Below are 21,563 nucleotides of genomic sequence, written 5' to 3' on the forward strand. Positions count from 1 at the left end.
ACTAGAGGGGGAAGTTGTTCTGGTTCCTCCATTGACCTCATCGATAAAGATACTGAAGAGAACCGGCACCAACAGTAAGCCCTGGGGGACACCACTAGTGACTGGCCTCCAGCTGGATTTAACTCTGTTTACTGCTCTGAGACCAGCCACGCACCCAGTTTTTCACTCAAGGAAGCGTACACCCCTGGGTAACATTGGGTGTAACCTAATGAAGCACACACCCCATTCCTTGGGTTTCTGATGGGACGTCTGCCACTCCAGGTGATGTGATCTGGAGCTGAAAGTCTCAGAGAACTGAGACAATAGCTTGTTTTTTTTCAAGGAGATGGAGGAACTCAAGTAGGTTAAAAAGAAAACGTAAAAAAAAAAAAGCTCATTTTGACAGTGAGCAAACTGTGAAATTCCTAGCAAGCTCTTCAAAATTCAGGAATCATACTGTGCCTATTTGTGCTCTGGCGGTGTGTGTGCAGAGCATGGGTGTTCTTCCCCGGAGTCAACACACGCTGTTTGTTTAGTGTGTGCACTTCTGTGGACCTTTCTGGGGGGATAGGGATGGGTGATTTTAAAGAAGAGGAAAAAAAAAAAAAGGGCAATAAGGGGGGAGGTTAAGAAAGAACAACTTGTCATGCAACCATTTTTTACAGCTTTTGCTGCCATTGTTGTTGAAAAGAGAGGGGCGTGAATTCAGAAAGCTGGCCTGCTCTCATGAGCTGCTTGTCCCATGGGAGTCCAACTGTGAGAAATTTTCTCTTTAAAGCAAACAAACAACAACAAAAAAACAGGTTTGATGCTACACTGGGTTTGTCCTGTCGTTAGCTTGGGTTCTGCTTCCCAGTTTGAAGAGTCCTGTTTTACTCTGTATTTTCACAGCTGGTAGAATGATTAGGCCATAGATGGCAGGGAGAGAAAAGGAAATAGCAGTAAATCTTATTTAATGTATAGGCACTTTAAAGCATAGTGTTTGTTCCAATGCTGTTGTTTCATTCCACTGCTTTGCTTTTTTTCTTAAACACTTTGCCTCTCCCCCTCCTTCTGTCCTCTTATCTTGCTTTGTATCTTGGATATGGCAACAGGCAGAACCGAGTAGAAAGTTTCCTTTCATTCCCCAGTGGGTCTAATCCCTGGATCATGCGGAGCAGCCCCTTCTCTGCTGCAGCTGTGACTTGTCCCCGTAAAGAGCACACTGCCAGCAGCAATCCAGAGATTTCAGTGCCTACACGCCTCCCTCTCCTCTGCCCTGCTCCTTCTTGCCTCTGTTCTTTCTTGGTCATCTGGTTTGGTGCCTATTTTTGGGGAAGGCACAGCTTGCGTTTGCTTTGAAGGGTCTCTAGTGAATTACTGTGTAGTGTAACTAATTTAGTTAAGTGTCTCTAAAGAGGCTGTGATTAAGTTGCCAGTTATCTCAGAATGGCACTACCGGATGCCTCTCTGTGTCTGAGACTATGTGAACAAGTCTTTCTTTTCTCCAAGTGCATCAGTATGTTGTTGCTCTGTCATTGTGGTCTGGAAAATAGCTGCTGGTAAGGTTCTTCTAGCTGGGGATGGAGGGCAAGGAAGACCTGCCCTGTCTCAGATTTAGTGCAGTTTCCATTTTCTTTTTTCCGGCTGGCTGACATCACTTGTTCCTCATGCACAGCCTTCAGGTGGAGTGGGGAGCGTTTTCCCAGTGTGGACATAACCAGGATTGACCCCACATCGTGCACGTGTGTGGGAAAAAAAGCTGTGAAATGTGCCCATCTGCTCCCTCCCTTCTTCCCATAAAATAACAAATCTTCCACTTCTAAATGGTTGTTTTTTAACATACCCTAGTGCATCTGGTTTCCCTGTGAGCCGGCTTGTCTAGTACAGCTGCTGAACCCCCGATCTGAACACAAAATGCCATTCACCCACAACTGTCTGTGGGCCTTGCTTGGGAGCTGCATATTCAGACCTTTCACGTTCTCCTTTTTCAGGCTGGTTTTCTTTTTTCTTAAGTCTTTTCTCATTATGTTGTTTAATTTCTCATATGTTCTTAGACCTCCGTAGTGGTGATGTTTACAGAGGAACAACTGCAGCAGATGTTTATAGTTCAGTAGTCTGAGACATTGATTTATAATGAATACTTTCAAGAAAGGTACATTAACCTCTGAAGTCAACAATTACAGCATGACTTAAGCATAAGAAAACCCTTTTTTTCCCGTATCTATAGGAGTTACTGTTTGTCTTACTTCCTCAAATATAATTTCAGAAATATTTTGTTTTGACTATGTCGCTGCCAGTTGTCATTACTCAGAGTTCAATCTTCTCTGAATGCTTTCAGCCCCTGGCATGAAAGGCACGTTGCACCAAGCAGTTCTGCAGCTCATTGCAATCTTTTCAGTTTCTCCTAAACTGCTTCTCCTTCTCTGCTAATTTTTGTGTTTGGCTGCTTCTGGTTCTCTGTTTTTATAAATGGAGCAGAAAGAAGCACTGTATTTCAGTTCAAAGATTTTACAGTACTGGGCTTACAGTTCCTTTGTTATCAGTTCCTATTCAGTTTTATTTCTGTTAGCCCCTTTGGTGACCACAGCTCTTTTAAGAGAGTGTAGTGGGTTTACGTGGCAAGGCTTTGGTAGCAGGGGGCCATAGGGGTGGTTTCTGTGAGAAAGATCTAGAAGCTGCCCCACGTTGGGCGCCAAAAAGGACTGTCGTGGTTCTGCTCGAGTGGGCAGCCGAGCTCCACCACAGCCGCTCTCTCACTCCCCTCCTCAAAGAGGAATGGGGAGAAAATATGTGAAAGGGGCTCGAGGAATTTGAGATAAGGATGATAGTTGGTAGAAGTAACGGGCAAAATATGCGCAGGATGATTGTTAAGAATGTACAAGTTGTGAAGAATTTAAGAAAGCAGTAACTGTGAAATGTTAGTGTGGTGAAGGGACGAGGGGTGGTGTGTGTGTAAAATGTCCACCTTGTCGGTGCTGTGATGATGTTATGTTTATTTTGGTGTGGTGAATTTTGTTTTCTTTTTGATTTAAGTGAAATTTGTGAAAATTGTTGTGATAATTGTAAAGTAAGAGTATATTGTGAGTAATCTTAAATATGCTTTTCACAGAGGCGAGGGGTGGAATGTAGTGGGTTTACGTGGCAAGGCTTTGGTAGCAGGGGGCCATAGGGGTGGTTTCTGTGAGAAAGATCTAGAAGCTGCCCCATGTTTGGGAAGGGCCCCATTGTTTTCCAAATCTGAGCCAATAAGCGATGTTGTTTTGCGCCTCTGTGAGAGCATATTTAAGACAGAGAAAAAACTGCTGCGCCACACAGCAGCCGGGAGAGTCAAGGGAGTGAGAAACAGCCTTGCAGGTGCCAAGGTCAGTGTAGAAGGAGGGGGAGAGGTGCTCCAGGCGCCGGAGCAGAAGTCCCCTGTGGCCTGTGGTGAGGACCATGGTGAAGCAGGATGTCCCCCTGCAGCCCATGGAGTACCACGGTGGAGCAGGGTTTCACGCTGCAGCCCGTGGAGGAGACCACGGTGGAGCAGGTGGCCCTGCACCGACGGAGGCTGCCGCCTGTGGAAGACCCCTGCCGGAGCAGATTCCGGGCCGGACCTGTAGCCCGTGGAGAGGAGACCACGCAGGAGCAGGTGATCTGGCAGGAGCTGCTGCCCGTAGGGGAGCCAGGTTGGAGCAGTTTTCTCCTGAGGGATGGACCCCGTGGTACGGACCCATATCTGGAGCAGTTCTGGAAGAGCTGCTGCCTGTGGGAAGCCCACGCCGGATCAGTTCATCAAGGACTGCATCCCGTGGGTGGGACCCCACAGCACAGGGGACGAGAGTGACCGAGAAGGAGCGGCAGAGAAGAAGTGCTGTAGACTGACCATAACCCCCATTCCCCCGTTCCCCTGCGCCGCTCGGGGGGAGGAGGTGGAAGAGGGTGGATGGGGGGGGAGGTGCTTTTGGTTTCTTTCCTTTGTTTCTCACTTCTCTAGCTTGTTAGTAATGAGCAATAAATCTTACTATCTGTCTTCTTATGCTGAGTCTGGTTTGCCCGTTACACTAATTATTGCGTGATTTTCTCGTCCTTATCTCAATCCTTGAGCCCCTTTCACATATTTTCTCCCCATTCCTCTTTGAGGAGGGGAGTGAGAGAGCGGCTGTGGTGGAGCTCGGCTGCCCACTCGAGCAGAACCACGACAGAGAGTTCTTCACTGGGTTGGCCTCAGGGCTTCTCCAGGCTTTTATTGAGTGTTAAGATAATTTAAAACTCAGCGAAATAGTATAAATAAGTTTCAGCGTGTAGATAAAATCCACAATGGGCACTCATTAGTGCCCGGGACATACAAGTCGAAACAAACAGGATCAATGAATGAATGGCTTTTAGTCTGAATTTTTGGTGTGTTGTCTTCAAATCAGAATGGGTCACCTGATAGAGCATAATGAATTCTTTGAGTCTTTCTGATGCAAAGGGATTTAGATCCTTGAATGCTCAGCCTAGCTTGGTACTAGGGGATCCTGAGGTCTGCCCATGGATACAGCGTTCCTGCTGATGGCAGTGGCACTCCCCACCTGGTGTTTATGCAAAAGCTGAAGCATTAGTAGATTGTTGCTATTCTTCCTTCATTACTCTTCCTTCATAACTAGAAAATTTCCCCAATAAAGATGTTTTTTGGAAAAAAAAATGCTTCTCTCTTGAAACTTTGAATATAAACTGCTCTCTGGGAAGTTGCACCCTGTTCTTCAGGCACATGTGTGGTCACGGTTCTGGCATGGGGAGTGAATAGAGAAAAACAAAACATTTGAACAACGAGGAACATCTTTGTCTGTACTCCAGTTTTAGCTCTTCATGAGCTCTGAAGTTGAATGTTACTCATTGGACTTGCTCATCTGATTGTCTTCTCAGGACCCTTTCCTCCCTGCTCTTGTACCTGTATGGTACATTTTTTTCACATTGCACACCATCAGCACTGTCACTGGACTTGTACCTACAGCACTGGCTTGGTCTTTAATCCCCTTCAGTGGATGTGCAGGGCTTTGAGGTGCTGCTTCAGGTAAAGCCCCAGGCTAAAAGAAGTCCTACAAGAAATCGTGTCCTGCTCCATGTCTTGACCTGTCATCTCCCTCTTAGCAAGTGGCTTCGTGTGTGTGCATGCCCCTTTGGCCACTTGCTGTAGCACAGATGTATGCGCATGTCCTCCCAAACCAGCCCTTGCCTTACTGCTTGACTCCACAACAAGAGTCACAGCTATCTGGGAAAAGACAGGTGAGGAAAAATGGGATCCTTCAGCCAAATAGAACTGGCGTTAAAATAAATGTTTTCTAAGTTGCCAAGAGTTTTACACACAAGGGAGGCTATACAAAATTCAAAGCTGTATTTTGACTGTTTGGCAGTATCTCTTTAACTGGTAACATCTCCTCTTCTCAAATTTTGCCTGTGGCAGTCAATAAAACAAATTGAGGCTAATTGAATAGGAGCCATATGTGTGATAATTAATTGGGAGTGCATTCTGATTCAGTGCTCTGTAGTTCCCTGCCGAGCTAAAGATGCATTCACAACTCCAGTTCACTGAATCACTCTAAGAGGACAGAATAAAGACAGAAGGGAGGCATCAGAGAGAGAATGCATGCTGAGGCCATGCAGGAACGCAAGCAGAGATCAAAACCACAAGCAGGATAAATGAAAAGGGAAAGGGATGGGCAAAGAAGCAAAATGCGTGCAGCAGAGAGGATAGCACAACAGACATTCATAATCAGGAAGTCAGACCTATAGAGAAAAAAAATATCACGAGAACAATAGAAGAAGACTTTGAGAGATATTTGGAAAGGAAAGCAGGAACAAGGCAGAAGAGAATAGACTCATAAATCAGAAATAGGAAGCAAGTAATATTTTAAGGGCTTGTATGGATATACAGTGGCACTACATTTTTATAAGCTATTCTTCTAATGCTTAGCTTCCAAATTATGTAAATCCAATGAGAATAAATGAACTCATGAAATTTCGGTCATATTGAGTATTGGAAACCTATTGAAATGTATTTACTGAATTTCAATAAGAATAAGTGTTCTCAGAAAGTGTTCATCCTATTCACTTGGATAATGCACATTGCCTCCTGTTTTAGATTTAACTGAATAAAATGTTTAGGGGCAAGCTGAAGCTAGGAGCAGTAAACTCATACCTTTCTTTCAAGAAGATGCTTACTCAACGAGCTTCTGTCAAGATGGAAAGATGGGAAAAGCTGAGATCCCAGAGGAGATGTTCAGCAGGAGTGTAACCATTGAAACTGAGGTGATGTGCAAGTTGTGTACAGATTGCAGCAGGGAAATGCTACGGCTTGCTCAAGTCCTGGTTGTGTCCTGATATGCAAGGGTATATACTAGACCCAAAATGCCTGAGGGCTTAGAAGAGCAAAATGTAAAATCTCTCTCACTTGGCTCTGAGATTATGCAAAATGCAGAATTATACCACCATTGCCACTGAGAATTGTCCCTGAAGCTTTGTGTGAATTGGCAATAGGTACATACTGGATGAGTGCTGGAGAAATACTATTTCTATCAGAGTTTGCTCTCAGAACACCACCTAGTTCAACCATGTGTTGGAGATTTTTTCAGTCTGAAAAGCTGTAGGGACTGCCATAATGACTGCTGGAAGTGATCAACATTCTCCACAGTCCGTGGAATTAGTGTGTATATATATATGAAAGAAATTAAGTAGCAAGGTAGACAGCTAAGATGAAAACGGGTATTGGTGACATTTTGGTAAAGCGTTTGTGAATATTTTGAAGTACACAGATACTCAAATAGCTAGCTTACAAATAAGAGGTGAGTTTCCCTGCTAAACCTTTGAATGTCAGAGCATTTAGGTGGGCTGTTTAAATTCGTGTTTGGCCATTCAGCTTTTGATCTCAGATGCACATCTCTCACTTGCATCCCTTTTGGTGCAGAATGACACGAGCCTTGTTTGCAGGAACAGCAGGCTGCAGAATAGGCTAAAGTCTTAAACAATCTCAGAAATAGTTTCTCAGAAAATGACCACAAACCAAACCAAAACAAAAAACCTACAACCATGAATCTCTCAGAATGAATTATAAAAGTCTTTTAAGAAAGCAAAGGAAGGAAGCACAACAGGAAACATGATAGATAATAAAATGTCCCCATGTTTTAAAAGGAACCTTCAGCAGGGCCGTCTTTAACAAGTTTTTTACACCTTAGCCTTCCCCCAGTTTCCTAGCATGCAATCAAAGCCACTTTTTATTTTGCTAGACAAAACACTGGGGGAGGGAGGGAGGGAAGGAAGAAAGAAAGCATGAAGAATAAAATTTAGAGTGAGTGATCAGGAAGGAGAAATTGTTCCATTTTTGAAAGATCTTTCCTTATTAACATGAATTAAACCTAGGGCATGTCTTCCATGCAACTGCCCAGAAAACCTGGCCATGGTTATGCACGAAGGGGCTGTCAGCCTTTGCTGTTATAATCGTGCTGAAAACATTCTGCCTTTTAGATGAAATTGATTTAAAACAACTTGGGCATCCTCACACGTCCAATTAGTACCATCATTTTTGCCTCTGGTGTCCTTCAAATATTCATGGATGCTTGCCTATTCTGCTATTTCCTTGTTCACCCCCCCACCCCTTGCTATCTTAGCCTACTACTACTGTGTTTTTAATGTTAAGCCTTCCGTTTATAGTGCCAGCAGCATAAGACATTCAAATGGAAATGCTGAGGATTTTTTCCAGACTCCATGAATAATCATGGGGCTGCAGCATAGTAATGTTCCTCCCTGTTAGACTTGTCTGTTAGATGTCATGGAAAGATGGATTAAAATTCATTGGACACAGACAGACGAAGAACTTTGGATCTACCCTAGAAATGCATCTCGTGCATCCCCCAGAGGGACTGCTTTTCTTTGTTTTGTTCTCTTTCATAGCAGAGATCCACTCCTTCACAGCAGGAATTCTGGAAATCTTGACTTTGTGTTTGGGGCAAAATCCAGCAACAGCAAGGCAGATTGTGTTCATTTATGTTCATCTTCTGGAAATGAGCAATGATCTTTTTTTTCCCTTAGTTTGCCTAATTCTCACCATCTGTGGTATGTTCCCAGGCTGCCTGAATCCACCTCAGCCTCTTTTCTACCTTTCTAAGGAATTTTGGAGAGCAAAGCTGAAGAAGACAGTCTTTCCAGGTTGAAAAATGAGGCAGTATTTTTGGACAAGGAAAGTATAGGAAGTGACTTCATCTTTTTGCAAAGGAAGCAATAGTTATAATGACATGAACAGTGGTACGCAAGGCAGTAGATTATCTCACTGTCCATATAGATGCTAGATTAAAAGAGCATGAGCCAGTTCCTGAAATATCTAAGAAGGACGTTGACTTGAAAATTGAAGATGTTCAAAGACAATCACTTGCTCTCAGGGGCAAGTGCCCAAGGACCTGTGCTTGGTTTGCATAGAATAATGCAGTTCAGGAAGAAATCCAATTACTGAGCTAATTATCACCTTGGATGAGTGGTAATAACCAGATTTCAAGCCAGAAGCCACTGGAAGGAAGCCCAAAGCACCCACTTGTCCCAGAAGTTTGCTGTAGGGGGTCCTAGCTGACAGCAGAAAGCCCAGGAGTAAAGGTGTAGCAGTTGGAGCATCAGGAACAGTGTATTAGAGTTTAATGCTATGCAAATTCCTGTTGGCTTCAAGAAGGTGCAAACATAGCTTCGGTTACTAATGATTGTGGAAGATTTTTACCTAGGTGTATTACCTGACTGAATTTATTGAAGTAAACTGAATTTTAGGACAAAAGTAGTTCACCATTTGCTTTACCAACTGTACATATTGCCTTTGGTCTTCATAAAAATTTAAAACTATGCTTCAAAATATCAGTATAAAGCTTTGAGTTTCTCTAGTACTATCCAAAATGGTGAATCCTTTCATATCTTGTGTCCCGAGGCCCATGTTTTCCCTCCTCAAGAAATCAATACTGTGCTTGGAATTGGGGGGAAAAGCCACAACAGAGCCTGGTTTCGTTTGATTTGGGAGAACTGCACTGCTTCCTTCCCTTCTTCCTATTCAGGTTGCATTATCTCTCACAGAAAGACCTGAAGCACTTGCAATTTCCCTGATTGTTTCACATATCTCTCTTAAAAGGAAAAAAAGGGAAAGAAATGGAGCCAGAGCTGCATACTGGGTGAAAGGACTCCTGCTAATATAGAATGGAATTTTCTGAAACATTGCTTGATTTGTGTTGGTTTCAGTATGCTTCAAGAACATAAATACTTTACGGCTTGATAGAAATTTGGAGTGAAGAATAGTATTGACTTGTACCCCATTCTGCCACACTGATTTCAGAGAGACTGAAAGTTAAAAAAGAGCCTCATAACCTTAAAACATACGCGGTTCTGAAATCAGGAGCATTTCTCTGCTGAGAATAGAAAATTGATTAAATTCTGTAACCTAATCTTTATGCTTACTCTTGCATATGTTGCATTTGCAGGTGGATGTATGTTAGGGTAGAGGAATTCTGACAACCTTTTTGAAATATAATCGTTCTTTATGTTCCAAATTGCTCAGAAGGCCCCCCAGCGTTACCGTTCTCTGTTGCATAGGAAATGAAAATTGCCGTTACAATAAGCTCAGCCAACCAGAGGCAGGAAGATAAATAATACATCAAATAAAATGTTAATGTATGTAGATAATGTACTAATATTAATTACAAATAAGTCTAATTAACACTCATATTCTCACCAACTGTATTTCTTGCACAGTTAAGAACATGCTTTTTTTAAAGCAAAAATCAGTAGGGAGGGAAGTACAGCAGTTCTGTTCCTCTTCTCTCTACTACATGAAAGCCTGTGTGTAGTTTTTCTTGTCAGTGAGTTTTCCAGAGCTCTTGGGAACGGGGTGGGTGGGCTGCAGAAGCTGGATGAAAAGACTTTCTGACATTAGGGACATTGGTGGCATCCTTCTCCCCAGGCAGCTTCAGCGTGAGTTTATAGCTTCAGCTCTGAATCTTCCAGCCCTTTAAGTAACTTGTATATAGAAAATGTACATGAAATCCTAAAGCACCATTACCAGACTTATATTTCAGGAAAATAAAGTACGTTTACTGTAGCATTCCTGTTAGCTGAGGCTTTCACTTGTACCCTGAAGGCTTGGGAGATGCTTTGGACTCATGGTGCTGAGTATCCCTAGCCACCACAGCAACCCCTGTTGGACACATCTTGCCCACAGTGGTTTACTTGTTCCTTTTCTGCGGACTTTGTAAATACCTTTTGTTGCAGGTAGTGTATAAAAGCTCAATCCAGTCTACCTTACAGTTGCCCTCCGTTCTGTGACCATTTTTCCCATGTGCTTTATATTCCACTGGTAGAGTGAAAACCCTGAGTAGGGACTGTGCCATTCCTAAGGGAGACAGAGTTCCCTGTATATGGACCGAAGCATAGGATTCACTCATTTTTAAGAGACAAGAATGGCCAAGGACTTTGTCATTGCTGTCTAGGTAAATTCGAAGCTAATTGTGTTTTGTTTTTTCCTTCGGTAGATGTTATACACCCACAGCAACACTTTCACACAAACAAAACCCTTTATGTTGAGCTATTGCCCTTAAGGCTTAGAAGGGAAGAGAGACTGATTTAGTGTTCTTCCTATTCAGTGTTGTGTTGGCACCCAGCTGATGTGTTTCTGGAGTCACTGTATAGGCACACTTGGAATAAACTGAGGACCAGGTTAGGAGTATGAATTGCATAATGGTATAGAATGTAAAGATATGTTTAAAATAAAATAAAAACATGTATTTGGGAAGAACTGACTGTACAACGTGTCTTTGTTTCCAGCACCAAAAGGTCAGACCATTCCAACACAAGACTGGCAATTCAGATCGAAAAGGATGCAGGTATGGCCTGGGAGTTTGGGACATTTGTTTTGCTTGATTTGTAAAACACGATGTATTCACTCCAATAAGACTTAAACTGAAAAGTTAAAGAGATGCAAAGGGTTTAAATGTTGTGTGAACAAACCGGAACATTTTAAATGTAATAGAGTGCCTCTTTAAGTCGTGTGCCTTGATAAGTAAATTTGCTCTTCAGTTACATGAAGCTGATTAGATAGGTGCTGGCATGCAAATCATATGGTTAGAAACAGCCTTTTTCCTTATGTGGAGCACACAGCAGACATAGTTAGACTTAAAGGTTGGCTGTTGTCAGGAAAACATTTTGGAAAAAAAGCAGCAGATTAACAGCACCCCTACCACTAAGCAGTTTGGGTAGACAGGTATCTCCTGTTCACTGGGGAGAAGCCTTTCTGGTGTGTGGGAAAGGAAGAGAGGGAGAAATCAGAAGGGTTCAAAAAAAACAAAACAAGTGAGTAGGCCTCTTCTCCATGTAATGGTTCATTAAGTGAGCTCTGATCCATGGCAATCCAAAACACCTTCCTGCATTGCACCATGCAATTCCTGTGAGACTGGGGAATGAGAGTGTTTTTTGACCAGTCAGTGCACACACATTGATACCTGAGCTGATGCTCTCCACCACCTAGCAGGTCAGGGTCCTTTCCAGCAGAATCTGACACCCAGATTTTCTGCCAAATCCTGGTCCCACTGAGAGAGGCCAGGATTTCATAAGGGGGGTTCTTCCTCTTTCATGTTCTGCAGCTGATTTTATATTTCCACTGAGTTGTCAGAGGCTTGTACTGTGGAGATATTTACCTTGTAATTATTGTTGTCACATTTTTAACCTCCCTTTTTATGCTTATCCATTAGATCAACAGCATGTACAAATACACATCTTCAGGTGTAATCCAGGGTGTCCAAGAGGGCAAGAGAAGTGTTAGCAGTTCAAGGCATATATAATGCTTTTTCATTATGTATCATTTCAAGGCGAAGTGTTAAGATGTTTCTCGAGGTCGTTCTGTCATCTGATAGCCATAATCTCTATTATATATGCTAATTATATATGTTAATTGTGTTTTTCAAAGCATTGCTCAAGCAACATATTATTTTTGTGTGTGCTTTAAAAATATTTTTTGACAAACATACTACAGAAGTTATAGAGCTGAGTGTATCTGTATGGACATACACACCTGTGTATCCATGCATTTGGGGCTAGATGCATAATGGCCATGGTGATGAAGATGCACCTACATTTAAAAAGTATTAGAGGTGAGCCACTGGTGCCTTATAGAAAAAAAAAGATACATTTCTCACCTCAAGCATAAATATTATGTGAAATAGTACAAGCACAAACCAATACCACGTTGGATTAGGTGGCACTGTTAGCATTTATGAAAGGTTTATTCCCTTTCTCTAATTATCATCGTAGAGTGCTAATTTTAATACAGATAAATGCCATAGACCTCTGAGATTGGACTTTTAGACTGTGGCATGTTCTTACCTAGACAGTTGGCCAAAGCAATGTATAACTGAAGAGCTGATGCTATTTTTAAAAGAGAGTGGTAGCAATTCTCATGTTGAATAAAGTGGGTTTCATTCTTTTTCAATATAATAAATGTGTGTGTTTTTTTTAAGATATGTGCCACCATCTTAAATACTCAAAAGACACTTCATGGCTAATGAAAAATTCCTGGAGGACTAAAAGAAGTAACTCCCAGTAAATTAATGCAAAGTGTGTGACAAGTTCTTTAGTCAGTAAAAATCTCAGAAATGTAAATGTCTTAGATATTTACATTTAAGCTTACGTTCTGAAATAATATGATTTCTGGTTACTTAAAATCAAGAACATAAGTTAATAGTTATTAACTTAGCTTAGCAGAGTCTTTCAGGGGAGATGAAAAAACTTTTGCTGTTGTAAAACACGAAGGAGGTAATTTGGTTCAGTCTGAACTATGTCATCACTAGTTTGATGTTCAAATTATTACATTCTTCATATTAACCAAAAGCTTCGGTCCTGATTCTCTAAAGGTCTAAAAGGCATCTAGGACATGCAGTCTGTATAAAGTAGCATCAGAAAGATGCCACCTAACCAGTGGAAGATGCTTTATGCAGAAATAAAAAGGAACGTAGGACTTTATGCAGAATGGCTTAGTTAGTTAGTTTGTTTGCTTAATTAACAAATGTGTACTGCTCTGGTTACAGGAAATGATGACAATAATCTCAACTCCATTTTTTATGAGCATTTGACAAGATCCCTGCAGGAGTCTCTTTGTGGAGATTTGATTCTGGGCCGCTGGGGAAACTACAGCACAGGAGACTGTTTTATTCTGGCATCAGATTATTTAAATGCCTTTGTGCACTTGATTGAAATTGGAAACGGCCTGGTCACCTTTCAGCTTAGAGGGCTGGAATTTCGAGGTAAGGATCCCCGATAATGTAAATCACAACAAAAACTGTCTGCCTTTCTTAACCTGTCACAGCTCTGTAGTAGGACATAAGAGTTTAAGGATATTTTCTCTCTTTCTTTTTGTAGATATTTGTCTGTGTCTAAAAATACTATATTTCTTCTATCATTATTTGAATGACAGTGTTTTGAAACCTAGATATTAAGAAATTTAGAGTCATGTTCTGAAGTATCATAAGATGTTCAGAAACATATTTCTTTGGTCACAGATCTTTTTGGTTACACTTAGTCATGTATTAAGATTATTTCTCTCCTTCCATAACCATGAAAACTGAAGTTTCTCTTTAATTGTTCAACTTCCACAAAAACTGGTCTTCAAAAAAGACACCAAATAGTGCAATGACTCTTCTTATGGAAACTATCCCATGTGAGAGATCATGCGAGATGCTGGTGGTGAGATGGTCTCCATCACAGCCGACCATGCAGGGAGAAGCAAGTGAATCAGGGCTTCATTTCTCTTTTATTTAGGAAGATCTGACTTCAGCTGTTCAATATATTCTTCTGTCAGGGTACTCCTCTTCAGGAAAAGGCGACGGCATTCCCCTTCCTAAATGTTGTGGTATTGGTGAGGTCAGTTGCTCATGGTATCATGCTCCTGTCCTTTATTCTGTTGTTCTGCATCAAGTAGGGAGTAAAACCACAAAGCTTTTAAACAGTTTTTGAATTCTCTGCATGCTATACACAGTGGCTGTGTCTGTTGCTTGGGTTTGTAACCTTCCAAAGATACCACTTTGCAATCGCAGATGCCAGGAGTTTTCAAATCCTAGAATAAACAGCTTCCCAGGCTCAAGGGCTGAGCATCTAATGGGCGACATGCAGAGGAGTGTATAATCAAGGCAACTTTTCAGCAAGGTTGAGTATGAGAAAACAGGAGACAGACTGGCTCTTTGAATGCACTTAGGTGTGGGAGGGAAATAGGAAATAACATGCGTGGGCTCAGGTCTTGACTCTGCGACAGACTCCCCGTAGGATGTTGAGCAGGTTGTGGTACATGCTTGATGCTCACTTTCCTTTCTGTATGCTGGTGAGGAAGATAAGAAAAGTTATGTGGAAAACAGTAAATACCTGAAAAATATCAGTATTGTGGTAGCTGGTGGGATACTTACTCAGTACAGAGGCAAATTATAAGAAGAAAAAGTCACTAGAAAGGGAGATAAAGAATTTGGTTATCAGCCTAGTAATTTCTTGTTGTTCATGATGATGGTGATGTATGTGTGTATCCGTGGCTTTCTTCAACTTCAAAGGCATCTGTGCAAGTATAATCTTCTTGTGTGCCCCCGGGGTACGCAGTGGTGCTCCTATGTTTGAGATAGGTAGTGAGGTTAATACTTATAAAAGCCACAGGTAGAGAGGGGTTTTTTTTGGTAGTTTTGGAACTTGCTATTATTTCTTTCATGTCCAGGCCAGACAAATGCAAATCTGTGTTGCTCTACAAGAACAGTTAAATACTGTGGCAGTTCAAGTCTCTTAGTTGCAGTCCTGCTGATTTCACAGGCTGATAAATCTCTAAGATAATTGCCCGTTTTGTTTTTTTTCCTTCTTTTTTTTGAAGACGGTTTTAGTGGATCTGTCATTTTGGTGCCTTTTAGGTTACTCAAAGTACAATTCTTTATGGAAACTTTGTGAAGTTAGAAAATGTTTCATTCGTTTCTGCAGATCTGAAAATAAAAGTGACTTCCAAGGTAGTCTAAAAAGTGATGTACCTTGGAAAATGTTGGCATTAAGTTTATTTTTGTTGGGATTTTGAGTAAACAGGACTTTGAATAAACAGGACCATGCACATTTCCTTCAAAATCCTGATTTCACCAAATTATCTTTGCTCATCATCCTTTTGTGTTAAAATAGTTCATTATAGGATTTGAAATAAATAAAAGAAATCTCATGCTTATATTGTAAGAGTTTATTCTTTGTGCAGTTGCCACCTCCTGCTGAGTCCTTCTCCCCCATACAGTTTAAGAAAAGTAAATCTTGCAAATACAGATGAAAAATATGAGAAGATGCTCAAACCACACTTTGGCTAGATAAAAAGCAGGAGGGCTTAATGAGCTGAAAGTTGAGTAGTGAATAACTGCATAGGTGTGTTGCAAGGAGGACTTTGAGACATCTTTGTTTATTACCAGCCAGGTGCCATTTTGTGTCTGAGTTGAGAGCAAAACTTCAAAATTGTAATGTGCCACCTCTGTATTCCCTAAAATAAAGTTTGTGCAAACAAATGGGTCTGTGAATTGACATTTCCGTGCTGATTGCCTAATACTGCTTCTCTTTTTGAGCAGATCTAACATGTCTGCTCTCTGCAGCAGGTCTTTAAATACAGTTTGGGCTGAGACTCTGCAGCCTGTCATATGTCTCGAGTTGCCTTTTGGAGCCAGATGAGTTCTTCTCATCAATATTCCCCTCCCCAAGCTCTCTCATGTTCCTCAGGAGGGGGCTGGCAGCCTTTGAGGGAGTATTCTTACCGACCATTCAAAGGACCTCAATCCACAGGACGAGCAGAGCAGCAGCAAACATGAACTAGGAAAGCACAGACAAATTACTGAGGGGGGAAGAGGAGGAGAGGCGTGACAAAAATGGGAATGGAAATCTCACCTAGACTACGAGAAAAAAGTGTGATTATTTTTTGTCCTTGTGGACGTGATAGGTATGCGAAGGTTTCTCTATCTTACAGAATATTTTCTCAAGATAGAGAAGGATACATTGGGAAGAGAAAGTTGGGTGTCTGAAGATTCAGATTACATTGTAAACAAACAAAACAAAACAAAACAAAACAAAACAAAAAAAACCAAACACTAATAGGATGGAATAATGGAACATACCTGAGGAGAGAACAGCTTGAACGAGTAGCATTGGACATGTAAGAGTAAACCCCTCAGGACCATGCAGAGTAGGTGCCAGAGAAACCACAAGAATTTCAAGGCTGTTTAAGCAGAAACAGATGAGCCCAGAGGGGAAGCAGGCACGAGCTGGATAAGATGGATCTGCCTGATGCAGACAGTAACAAACGTTTTGCAGACTCCAGACTGTGGGCAGGTAGTCTGCTGTGTGCCCAGTGGACGGGCTGAGGTGGTGTGTTGACACCAGGGTGCTGCTTTTGTCTCCAGCTAACCCATGAGGGCCGCTTTGCTTTAGATAAGTCATGCTGCAGGACCGTGTCCTTTGTGTAACAGGTTACATCCTTGTGTCATCAAGGAACTGGGCTGCTCTAGCGGGGCCGAGTTACATAGAGAAGACAGAGTCTGACTAAAAGGAGCCAGAAGGTCTGATCTGAAGGCAGAAGCTGTGTGAGGGGACAAGTCAAGGGCTGCTCTCAGCTCTGTGAAAGCTGAAACTGAGCAGAAAATCTTTCTTTAGAGGTTTTCTTTGTTCTTTCCTTGAGTAGGATTGCTGCCTGCTAGGGTAGGAAGTCAGGCTGCCCCAAGCAGCAGGAAGGACCATCTCCTGCCCCAGCTGGGTAGGGTCCCATTTCAAGTCCTGCAAAAGCTCCATGGTGGGTGTGGGGTACAACTCGGTAGAGTAGGATTTTTTCTACATGTGGGAAGAGGGCATGAAACAGCTGGGAGAACTTTGGAGCTTACAAAGACAAGAGGCAGTTGCTGATAAACACTAGGCTTTCAGTCCACGTACAACCACATTTCCTCTGCTTTGTGCATCTCATGTTCCTATTTTTAGTTGTCTGGTCATGTGCTGGTTTTTACATAGGACCCTGTTTTCATTCATTGTACAGATTGGTTTCCCACAAAGAGGGAAAAAAAAAAAAGGGCTAGAGGACAAACTTGAGGTCTGTAATTTCTGAGCTTTGGCTGCTTGACTTCTACTTCAATTTCAAGCGTAATTTTAATTGAGGGCCCTAAAAATCTGCTGTTCCTTAAATAAGAAATTCACATTTGCTTGGGAAACGAGTGAATCACAACAATGTTCTCTGTATCTGCAACTGTTTTCTGAGCAAACCAAAAGCAATATTTGCATTGTGGAGCTCTAGCCTTTCCTGTGAGTGTTTCTCATGCACTGGCAATGCTGCCACAGCAGCGCCCGAAGAAGAGGTCAGAGTGTCTTCCTGATTTAAGCGTACTGAAGGCAGGAGAGACCACCTCACATATATGCATCCAGCTTAATTAAGAGTTGGCATTATAAAATGACTGATCCAGATTCCTTTCTAACTGTGTATAATTGAAGCATGTGTCTCAGCTTTTAAATGAAAAGCATCTTTGCAGTTGGGTAAGAAGACACAGATTGAACAAACTGAAAGAAGGGAGTTAGCAAAGCTGGCATTCCTCTCATCCATCTTTAGTCCTGTTCAAATTGAGCATCTTGCATGAATTAGTTCTTCACTCTCCTTTCAAGTGATGGAGAGGGGATGTGCCTCCATCATTTGTCCTGTGTGTAACGCAGGGGGAAGGCTTAAATACCTCCAGGTACAGAGAGGAAATGCTCATTCCTACCAAACACAGAGAGGGTATTGATGAGATTGGGGTTGGTGAAAACTTTCTGCAAGTTTTGGATTGTGCAGCTGCACATTAGTGTGGGGGAATCAAGCCCTTCAGTAACTTAATGATGCTGTCTGTGCTAGACCACAGTGGTACGCTAAAAGCAACCTGCCAGAAGAAATACATAATGTATCATTTAATTTGAAAGGGAGAGACAGGGGAAAACCCACAATCAAGGAACAAGCAGAAAGAATGTCAAAATATCTACCTCCTGCAAGTTCCCTGTAGAACGAGGAAGCCTTAAAATATTTTCCTGTTTAGTCTGTGCCTCGACAAAATGTCTTTTGGAGAACATCCAGTTAGGCGTAGCATGTGCAGAAATTACTCATGGATGATGCTGCTGAAATCTTGAGGAGCTGTTTTCTAACTCATTCCGGGTATTCTTCAATCATATAATTAACTTCTAAATCTCTGCCGTGATTTTGTTACTGAACGTTGCACGTGCAATATTCACGCTTCACTTGGAACTTCATTAGATGAAGCAAGGGAAGAAGCACAGAGCAAGCACAGCTGTAATTGCACGTAGTGGCAGGCAGCTGTAGCAGCAGGATGGGATTGCCGGTGGGGCTTTCTCTTTGTTAGCTAGTTTATTTTCCACGCAAAATGGCGTACGAATGCAGCCAGTTTAAGGTATATGCTTTAGGCACAGTAATGATGTCTAAGAAACAAGGACAGTTACTCATTTTGGCAGCGTGTGGATATGCTGTATGGTTTTGTTACAGTAGCAAGTACATTACCAGTGCAAGGAGTATTTGTTGGTGCTTGGTTTCTGTGTTTGAGGGCTCTATAGCATGAGCGAGAATCAATCATTATTTAAAGACTGGTTGCAGCATTCACTTTTTACTTTTTCAAATCAGTTCATGCTGTTGGGAAGTAAAAGTTGCCACCTTCATGTCTTTCATGAGGCCATGCTTGATGTATGTTTGGTGACTGCACAAAACCATCAAAAGATATTGATTGCACATTGTTTGCAGGAAAGAACAAAGGCTGAGAGACACGATGTTCAGAAATATTATGGGCATGAACAGAAAGGATGCAGAAGGATTTCTTTGATTTAATCACGGTGAAGTACTTGAAAAGACATAAAACAGGGAAGACAATACTTTACATTGAATGCAGGAAATCTGTGATGTAGAAGCCTTTCTAGGTGTACAGTAGTGCTCCAGCAGTGTAAACCAACTCTGCATTTCAAATAGGCTGAGAATACTTTAGTTTCTTTAACATAGGCTAGAATAAATATTTTATGCCTTTTTTCCCTTTCCTCCCTTGCACAATCTTACATGTATATATGGGTGTACTGGGGAAGGCTTCTGGAAAGAAGGAAAATGTTCTTAGATGCTCAGTAGCCTTTTTATTGAAAATATTTCTTTGTCAAAAACAAAATATTGCACTGCATTGCACTCCAAAAGAGGTGATGTGGGAGATTCTCACGGTATTTGGTAGCTGCAAGTTTAACAACCAACCTCCCTTGAGAATGCTTTCTTTCACCTGGGCTTTCACAGTGTGTCTTGGTGAACCAAGAAGAGGAGAAGTTTTTGAGGAGAGGTAATATCTGTTGTTAGACCAACTGATCTGCTTTGAAAAATGGGTTATTTTGGGGGTATAAAGGACTTGAAGCTGTTTAAAATCAGAGCAGTTTTATAACCAGTAGATTTGATGTTTGAGGAATTATTATTGTTTTGTTTTGTTTTTTTGTTCTGAGTCCTGAGATTTTTCCTTGAGACAAGCTGAAGTTCTAACAGTTTATAGATTGCTATTTCTAATACCAATTCTACAAGGAAACAACCTGGAAAGAACCAAAACAGGTGGAAGTTTCCAGGAAATGTCCAGTTCCATGATCCTTGAGTTTTCATCTGGGAGCTCAGTTCACCCCTTTTTGAAATATTTTTTTCTTTTTTGTTTCTAGAACAGTACAATGCTTGGTTTGGGGACAAATAGCCTTTTGCTGTCTTTTAGCTCTTTATGCTGCTTCTGGGTGATAACTTGCCACCTTTTAAGCTGCTATGCTAAGAAAAAAGACATGTCAGGGGTAAAGGAGCCTCATCCATTAGAATTTAAGAATACCCAGATTTACAGAACTTGATGGAACAAGGTCACTGTATTATTTCCACTGTAATGTGTTTACTTGTTGTCGTGGTTTGCTACTGATTTTGCAAAACAAATGGTGAACAAACAGGCAGTTTTGTGAAGTCCTTGGTGAAGAGACCTCTGCATACTCTACCTTGGGCTTCAGTCTGTCTTCATGGCTCCCATCTCTGTGTCTGGCTCCATCCCTCAAACTTAACACCTAGTTAAATCCCTCAGTCCAAAGCTGGTTGTTGGGGTCACAGAGTTTAGAGCTTGAAATGCCTAGTGCAGGAGAATGATTTGTGATCTCAACATCTGTGGAGTGGAGTTAGTGCGTGAGCCCTGTGAGCCCTTTCGTAGTACGTTTGCACCCTGGGTGCTTGTATGTCAGCAGTCCTAGATGCTGAAGCTATGACAGCCTTCAGACACAATAATTTATGTGCATTCTGGATGTGTTGTTAAACTGGAGTGTTTTATAGCAATGTTTTAGTTTTATAAATAAGTTTATAGAACTGCTTCTAGAAGTATGTTGCTGTGTTAGAGGATCCTCTTTCTGGCTTTTCAGTACTGAGAAATGCTTTTCCTCTCACTCACTCAGTTTGCAGAATTAAATGCAAAAGCATACTTGGATTTCAGCCTTTATTCTAGAAGGTTGGATGGTCATTAGTTTAGGTATATATTCTGAATCCTCTTGAAGTGAGATTACCGCCTTCAGTTCCAATTTTCTCATTTCCATTAGGGTTATGCTAACAGGCCACAAGTTGGTCTTCGGGTCCTGATGTGTCCGGAAAATAGAAAGAGTTCCAAGTTCTCACACTGGTTTTCTCCTGAGCTCACATAGATTGACCTTGCTTTGTTGAGCTGGCACGTGTTCTTGCATTGATGACTTTTTGGCAACCATCCAGTGTTAGATATCTTACAGATGAATCAGCCTCATCTGTGCTAGCAAGGGTCACAGTGAATGACTAAGCCCGAGCGGAGCGGGAGAGCTTATTTTCTTTCTGCCGCAGAAAAAAATGTTAAAAAAATGTTTTCCTTCAGATTTCAAAATGACTGATTACCAGTGAAAACATTTTCCTGTATTTTAATATTTAATGGTACTACACTTAATTATATTGCATAACTGAAGTGCACGTTCTGCACCCTGCTCTTCGGTTTTATGAATAATTCTCTCAGAATTGCTTGAACTTGATCATTTTTGGAGAAGCAATATAAAATTGACGTTTTAATCATCAGTTTATAACATAATATATACGAAACTTTGGGGTCACTGTTCTGTAAAAGATGCACACAGATGCTTAACTTCATTTACTGTCACTTGTCCCTTTTGGCTCCATGCATATCACTGAGCACATGCTCGTAGTCCTTGCACTACCAGTGTCTAGAGTAATGAACCAAAAGGGATTGAGGCAGGCACTGGTAAAATGAAAATTTTCAGTAACGTCTAAATTTGTGCCATTGAAATCCAGCCAGTGCCTTATGGCCTAAAGCAAGGCTCAGTTAAAGATGAAAGAAAATTCATGGCAGTCCTGCTAGGACTGACTGGAAGAAATAAAGGGAACCAACACGAACTTGAGCATCAAGTCTGCATTTGTCTTTGCAGACTCAAGTCTCTTTTCTAGATGGTGCATGGAAATATTACTTAGCAGATGAGTTGGGACTGAGGACATGAGCCAGGGATTTGGTATTTTGGCAGAACACTGGCCATGCCTCAGATCACACGTTAAAGTAAAC

At 41.6% G+C, this 21,563-nt stretch overlaps 1 protein-coding gene across 3 annotated transcripts in view; it reads left to right on the top strand.

The window, feature by feature from the left end:
- The window catches only part of PCNX2 (pecanex 2), a 153,468-nt gene that overhangs the window by 104,676 nt on the left and 27,229 nt on the right, over positions 1-21,563 (top strand). For all 3 annotated transcript variants that reach the window (XM_038176128.2, XM_038176129.2, XM_038176127.2), the window contains 2 exons: positions 10,765-10,823; positions 13,020-13,235. In XM_038176128.2, the coding sequence (XP_038032056.2) occupies positions 10,765-10,823; positions 13,020-13,235 (275 nt within the window). The remainder of the gene's footprint in view (positions 1-10,764; positions 10,824-13,019; positions 13,236-21,563) is intronic.

The sequence above is a fragment of the Anas platyrhynchos genome, chromosome 3 (assembly GCF_047663525.1).
Source record: "Anas platyrhynchos isolate ZD024472 breed Pekin duck chromosome 3, IASCAAS_PekinDuck_T2T, whole genome shotgun sequence".
Lineage (NCBI taxonomy): Eukaryota > Metazoa > Chordata > Aves > Anseriformes > Anatidae > Anas > Anas platyrhynchos.